The following is a 7,637-nucleotide window of genomic DNA, read 5'->3' on the forward strand; positions in this document are numbered from 1 at the left end:
CTCCAGGTTTTCCTTTACCAGAATTGAACCTCAGGATTTTTTCTTTACTAGGACAGAACCCCAGGATTTTTTCTTTACCAGAATTGAACCTGAGGATTTTTTCTTTACCAGGACAGAATCTCAGGATTTTTTTTCTTTACCAGAATTGAACCCCAGGATTTGTTTCTTTACCAGGACAGAACTCCATGATTTTTTTCTATACCAGGACAGAATCCCAGGATTTTTTTTTCTTTACCAAGATTGAACTCCAGGATTTTTTTCTTTACCAGAACTGAACCCCAGGATTTTTCCTTTACCAGAATTGAACCCCAGGATTTTTTCTTTATCAGGACTGACCCCCAAGATGTCATTTCACCCCAAATTTGCATCTCTGCAAGCCACAGGAACACTGGGGGAACTCTCTCCTCCCTTTGTCCATTCCTCTCCTCCTTTTTCGTCCCTTCCTTTCCTCCTCCCTTTTTTGCCCCTTCCTCTCCTCCTCCTTTTGCTGTTTTTAAGATCAAAAGCTTTGTGCTCGTGATTGGTAATTAAGTACAAGTCACCCAGGCTGCTTTTTCAAAGAGTAATTAAAAGGTTATCAAGAGAAACATGCAAGGTGCAGGTAATTCCTGCTGCAGCTGTAATTAGGTCAGGCTGGAGATAACTCTGCTCTTATCACAAAGATCACATCATTTCCAGGGTTCAAACCAAATCCTTCAACTTTCACTCAATTAAATATGGCCCAAGACGTGGTTCTGAACTGCTCACACAGCAGATTGATGGCAATCCTTCTCCTCCCTCTTCAGCCACTTGTCAGGGAAGAGGGATGAGGATCTGGGAGCAGCTTGAGGAGGCACTGGGAGAAGTGGGACGTGAGCTGCAAGGGAAGCAGGGCCCCGTGCCAGCAGCAGGGTTTGCACAGAACCCTGCTGGGGAGGATGAAAGTTTGACAAGAAGGTCTCACAGATATGTGTGCTTGGCAGAAGGATTTTTTTTTAAATGTAGAATCTGAAGAAGGAATAGAGATGGAAGCAAGTTTTGATATAGAAGAAATTAATTGCTGAGCCATTACTGGATAACCAAGGAGGCAGAGGGTGTGTTAGTGAGAAGGGGTTTTTATGGAGAAACCCACCCCAAACAAGAAGATGTTTTTACCAAGCAGAAAGAGAGCACAGGCAAACGAGCCTGCTGATGTGGCAAGTAGAAAAAAGGTCTCAGAATCTTCCACTGCAAGAAAACTAAAAAAACAACTTCTAGCTTAAACTGTAATGTACTGACTTTTAGTGACTGGAGAACAGGAACATGAATATGGTAATTACAGTAGTTATGATGGGCTATAGATAAAAGTTAAGGTATAGATTGGTTCTGCTGTATTGAGATGCTCAACAAAGAAAAGTACAGAATGCATTGTGACCAAAAGAAAAGTATAGAATGCATTGTGACCAAAACCAGGGGGTCTCCAGGCCTGCCTGCAGCTGGAGCTGACAGCTGTGGGCACAGCTCTGTCACCCACAACCCTGGACTGCTGTTATTTATTTCTTGGATACAATAAACTGCATTTTGAAGAGACTCCTGGAGTCCCACATCCCTCACTCAGGCTCTTACTGAACCCCATTACAGTTATGACTGCAAATGTTCCCCCAGACCCTGCACACTCTGCAGGAACAGGAATTTCTGCAGGTTCCTCCCAGATGTGTCAATAAATTGGAATTTGTTGTTCCTCCCAGCGATGCCTGTGGAAATGTGGGCTCTGCAAGGCTCTGGGAGTTTTTTCCTCTGCATGCACAGCCTCAAACAAACATTTTTCTCAAGCAAATAAACCCAGCATCACTGAAATGTTTTGTTTGAACAGGGAAGAGACCAGAGGATGACAGAATTCCCTGCCCACAACAGGTGGGAAGGGAAGCCCAGGGGTTGGAAGAGCCTGAGAAACCCCAGCATTGCTCAGCACATTTACAAATGAGGAATCTCTGCCGGTAGAAACATCCCATTCTGTCCCCTTGGGCTTTTCTGAACATCTCTGGAAGGAAAAAAAAGAAAAAAAAAATCTGATTTTCTAAGCTGACCACTTCCATTTGGAGTGTAAATTCAGCAGGTCTCACTGGGAAAACAGAATTAGGGAGCTACAACGACCGACTCACAGGGAGACTGGAAATGTGTTTTCCTTGGATCTGAGTACAAGCCCAAAGCTTCAAATCAGGGAATTTGCAAGTGATTTATGATTCTCACATTAAAGGGGTGCTGCAAATTACGGGCAGATGAAACAGCTGGGGGCAGCCACGTGGTTCTGTGGTTGCCCACTCTGGGGATGTCACAGAACAAGAGCCTGACACAAGGAGGTGCAGAGCCTCTCCCAAATCCCACAGCAATCTCAGAGCCACAAACAACCCCAAGAATTCAAATTGCAGTCAGGTCTGCGCTGAGTTTCTGAGCCCAGCACAGTGGGAAGGCAATCAGGAAGGGAACCTGATGGGAGCGACCCGGGAACAATGCCACAATCACAGGGCACAAAGGGAATTGGGCAAAGAATGTTCTGGAATAACCGCAGGGCTCCACAGCATCCCACAGCAGCTGGGAACTTGGGGGAAGAGGATTTGGGAAGAATCTGGTCTGGGGTAATGAGCTCAAGAGAAGGGGAAGTCCTGGATAGGAAGCAAATATTGATGTCCCTCATCAAGGAAGAGAAAACTGTGCAGCCACCAAATATAATTATTATAATTATATTGTTATAATATTGTATATTATGTTATAAATATAACTATATACATTATATATATTATATATATTACATATTATATTATATAATATATATTATACTATATATTTTATATAATATATTTTATATTATATATCTTATATAATATATTCTATATTGTATATTTTATATTGTATATTCTATATTCTATATATTATATGTAACATTATAATATATAATGTTATAATACAGATAACATTTTATATTATATTAGAACAATATATATAACAATATATATTATATACATATTATATATTATGTAACAATAATGTAACATTATATATTATAGATAACATTATAAATTATATTACTATATATATTATATATCATGATTAATTATAATTATATTATGAATATAAGAATTATAATGATACAATTACAATCTACAGCTCTCAGGTTTCACAGAAAATTCCCCCACAGTGGTTCCTGCTGAAAGCCAGGAGCTGGGAAAATTCCAGTGGACAAGGAGGAAAGTTCCAACTGAAAAAAGGGAAGTTTAAGTTATAAATAAGGAAAAAATCCTGCCCTGTGAGGGTTGAGAGGCCCTGGCACAGGTTGCCCAAGAAGCTGTGGCTGCCCCTGGATCCCTGAAATGTCCAAAGCCAGGCTGGACAGCCTGGGACAGTGGAAGGTCCCTGCCCAATGGCACAGGATGGAATGAGATGGAATTGAAGTTCCCTTCCAACCCAACCCACTGCAGGATTCTAAAAACCAAATTATTCCAGAGAAGCTGAAATAGCAAAGATTTGGAAACAGCCTCTGATTTTAGCAAACAAAGCAAAGTCATGGCACTGAGAGATGACAACAGCCCTGGATGTCTAAATTAAGGCACTGAAAGCCATTTAATATTCACGTCCTCGTCACAAACACGCAAGGCAAATTCCCTAATATCCAGTAAAGCTGTTTATTAGCAAATGCCTCATTGGATTAGGGCTGCTCTTATTCTATTAGGGAACCTTCACACCACATTAAATTGCAAGACAAGAGGGTGTTTGCCAGCACGTGATGAACACAACATTAACCCCTTCCCAGGAAATCCTGGAATGGTCTGGGTTGGGAAGGACCACAAATGAATGGGGGATGCTCAAAAATAGAAGTTTGGGAGGGGAAAGCAGCAAAGAAATCGAGTTGTCCCTTCTTTTCCCCTTGCTCACAGCTCATTTTGGGTGAGCTGTGATGAGTGACACGTGGCCATCCATCTTCAGGGCTGCACCTCAGTGATGAATGGAGAACATGTGGAGAGCAGGCAGGAAAAAAAAGCAAAATTGATGGCCATGAGAAAGAGAAAAAAGAGAGAAAGAGGGAGAAAAAAGTAACCCAGTGTTAGGGAGCAGTTAAGAGTTTAATGAGGTGAGATTGATGCAGTAATAAAAATAACACCTGGGGTCTCCTGAGGTGGAAGGGTCCCACAAGGATGAGGGGACACCCCAACAATCCCCGCCTGTGCATCAGTGCATTGTCCAAACACTGAAATTGCTGAACAAGGAGATGAGACACGAAACAGCCCAAAGGAGCCAGCTCCAGGTTTGGAAATTACTAATTACTAATTATTAATTAATTATTAATTAGAACTAAACTAATTAGAAATTATTAATTACTAATCCAGAAATGTCCAAGGGAAGAAAGCAAATGTCCAAGGGAAGAAATCAAGTATCCACCATGCAGGAGTTCATCCTTCACTTTGCTGATCCCTCTCCAAGTGCTTTCAGACCTTTAGAAATCCCCCTCTTTATTTGCCCCCTTTATTCCTAATTCCTAATTATTAATTAGAAATTATTAATTACTAATCCAGAAATGCCCATGGGAAAAAAAGCGAATGTCCAAGGGAAGAAAACAAATGTCCACCATGCAAGAGCTCATCTTTGCCCTCTCTAAGTGTTTTCAAACCTTTAGAAATCCCTCTCTTTATTTGCCCCCTTTATTCCTAATTCCTAATTATTAATTAGAACTAAAACAAATTAGAAATTATTAATTACTAATCCAGAAATGTACAAGGGAAGAAAGTAAATGCCCACCATGCAAGAGTTCTGTCACTTTGCTGAGCCCTCTCTAAGTGCTTTCAGACCTTTAGAAATCCCCTTAATTTGCCCCCTTTATTCCCCTTTCCTGCCCTAAATACACTCCATTTCCTGAGCTCAGAGCTGGAACATTCCCAGGTGGATTTTGCTGCTGGTTCCACCCCCAGCTCACGTTCACCTGCCCAAACTCACCTGAATTTCACCAGGGAGGCAGAGGGGGAACCTTTTCTGCCTCCTCACCCTCCCTTAGTGCAGATTCCCAGCTCACACTTGGGAGGTTCCTTTCTCCTACTTTTATTTACAACCAGAATATTCCAGTGAGGATCTCAGAGCAGCATTAACTTCTCACCACACAAAGTTTCCTGAGCTGGATTTTACCCCCAAATTTTCCACCTTTCCATTATCCCCAAAGCAAAGCACTGAACCTCCTGATTAAACCACCCAGGTCCCATAATTAAAGTGATTCTCAAGCACAGTTGCCAAATGAGGAGATGATTTATTTGCATAACTGAAATAATCTACATAAAGAGCTGATTTCCACCAGGGTGCAGCTCAGATGTTCCACTCGGGTCAGACAAGACACTGAGGTCAATGGATTTGTCCTGAACTCGAGGGCTTTGAAGGAAAATCCATTTCCAGGGCTGCAGAATCCTGCATTCAGAATTCCAGAGATTCAGAGCCTGGATGCTGCCACAGCAACACAGCAAAATCAGCCTCCCACAAAACTTTCTTTTACACTGGGAGCCTCACTGGAGAAACCACGGGGAGTTTTCCTAAAGTGGATTTGTCTTTCCAAACCAGCTGTGGGAGGTAAAACCAGCACTGGGAAAGAAAAGAAACAATGGGAAGGATTCCACTCATTGATGAATGGAAAAAGAGATTTGATTTTACAAATAAACTTAAGGTTTGCTGAGAAATGGACACTGAAAGGTGAAAGAAACAACGGGGAAGAAAAACCCCTAAATTCTGTAAGAACTAAAAATTCAAAGGGAGGGTTGTACATTAGAGGGAAGTCTTAGGAATCAGGTGTTCTGGGAAGTCTGAACCTCTCAAGTACGTCAGAAATGGGGAAAAACCCCTAAATTCCATCAGAATTAAATATTCAAAGGGAGGGTTGTACATTAGAATTGAATCTTTGGGATCAGGAGTTCTGGGAAGTCTGAACCTCTCAAGTACCTCAGACATGGGGAAAGAGAGAAGGGAAATGCAGCTGGGAAATTGGGATAAAAAGGAGGCCACATCCTTTAAAAATTGGAGAGATCCCAGGGGAATGCCCCATGGCCTCTGCCTTGATTGGAATAAAGTTCCAGGACTCCTCTGTCTCCTTTTTGGCCATAAACCTCTGGTGTTGGTGGATTAATTCTCCTAGCACTACTAAACTGGATTATTGAACACTTCTTACCACAATGAGATCCAGCAATGGGAGGGAATGCAGCCCTGTCCTGCTGCTGGATGCACTGGGGGTTAAGGAACAGCCCAGATGTTTTGGGAAAACCCACAAAGGCTTTGGCAGAGCTGTCACTGAACCCCACAATCCATCCTCCCATCCAGGAGTCTCCTCTGGACTGAGGGAAGCTCTGTGCACATTAACTCTGCTTCCCTCCTGCTCCATTTCCTAATTAACTCCTCTGGATGTCTGGGACGAGCCTGGCTAAATCATTACTGTCAGGAGTTCAGAGAAACATTTCAAGCCTTATCAAGAGCTAAGAAATCAAAACAACTGTAAGAACTGCTCATGGGGAAACACTCCCAGTTTACTGCAGCATCAACAATCCAAGGGCAGATTTAATCCCAGTGGCAGGAAGGGGGGAAATGTTGATAAACATCACTGTAATGAACAACTGTACCTCGTTCTCAGATTGCCCTGCTCAGGCAGCCCATCGTAGATGGATAATACATCAAAATCTTCCTCTAATGCAAAGGACTGGAAAACGAGCTGTATCCTGTTCTGCTCCTCAGCAGTGATTGTCCACGTGCAGTTTGCATAATTGGGGTATCCATAGGGAAAGCCTGGGCTCTGTATTGTCCCGTTTGGGCCCTGCAATGTGTGACTGCAGTTCTGGGCTGCCAAGAGAAAAAAAAAAACACAAAAAGGCACAAAGTCAGAGGTGAGCATTGAATGTTGTCAGCATCCCAACAGAGCACACAGGGCTCTTCCCACTAGGAGAAATAGAGAAGAGGAAAATCTGAGGATGGAGTTTTGGCCTCCTCCCTGCAGGGATGTGGAGCCCAAACCCGCAGGCACACCCTGGGCTCTGCTCCCCACAGAGCACAGCTGTGAGCACAGCTGGATTATTCACAGCTGCAGCCTGGCCCTGGGGACAGCTCCTTCCTCAGGCACCCTTCCCCAGCCCAGCACAACACGCAGAGCTCTCCCATCACACCCTGGGCATTTGGGATTGCACCCTGCCAGGTGCCAGGCCCTGCTGGGGCACAGCACAGGGACAGTGACAGAGCAGAGTGTCCCCTTCTCACCCAATTCCAGAGACAATGCCACAGCTGGTTCTCTCCTTCTCCCCCAATTCCAGGGACAATGCCAGAGCTGATTGTCCCCTTCTCTCCCAGTTCCAGGGACAATTCCAGAGCTGATTCTCTCCTTCTCCCCCATTTCCACCTGGCCACAGGCAGAAGAAGGGCTGAGTGTGCAGGCAGTGCCACATCCCTCCCTCACCCTGAGAAAGCAGAAGGGACCCCAAGGAATGCCAGGCTGAGCCACCAAGGTAGCCTCCAACCTGTGAAATCACCTGCATGGCCAAAGGTCAGCCACAAACCTGTCCTGACTCCAAAAAGAGCAGGACACAGTGCAAGGTTTGACACAGTGCACAGCCATCCTGTAAGGTGCCCTCCAGCCCTTCCTGGGAATGGCTTACTGAAACAAAAAACAG

General features: G+C 43.8%; 1 protein-coding gene across 1 annotated transcript in view; it reads right to left on the reverse strand.

Moving 5' to 3' along the window:
* CSMD2 (CUB and Sushi multiple domains 2) overlaps positions 1–7,412 on the reverse strand; it is a 234,388-nt gene extending 226,976 nt beyond the window's left edge. Inside the window, exons 1-2 of the mRNA XM_059488507.1 lie at positions 7,367–7,412; positions 6,600–6,816 (exon numbers count right to left, since the gene is read on the reverse strand). Of these exons, the coding sequence (XP_059344490.1) occupies positions 6,600–6,816; positions 7,367–7,412 (263 nt within the window). The remainder of the gene's footprint in view (positions 1–6,599; positions 6,817–7,366) is intronic.
* Between the last annotated feature and the right edge of the window lie 225 nt (positions 7,413–7,637).

This window comes from Ammospiza nelsoni, chromosome 25 (genome assembly GCF_027579445.1).
Source record: "Ammospiza nelsoni isolate bAmmNel1 chromosome 25, bAmmNel1.pri, whole genome shotgun sequence".
Classification (NCBI taxonomy): Eukaryota; Metazoa; Chordata; class Aves; order Passeriformes; family Passerellidae; genus Ammospiza; species Ammospiza nelsoni.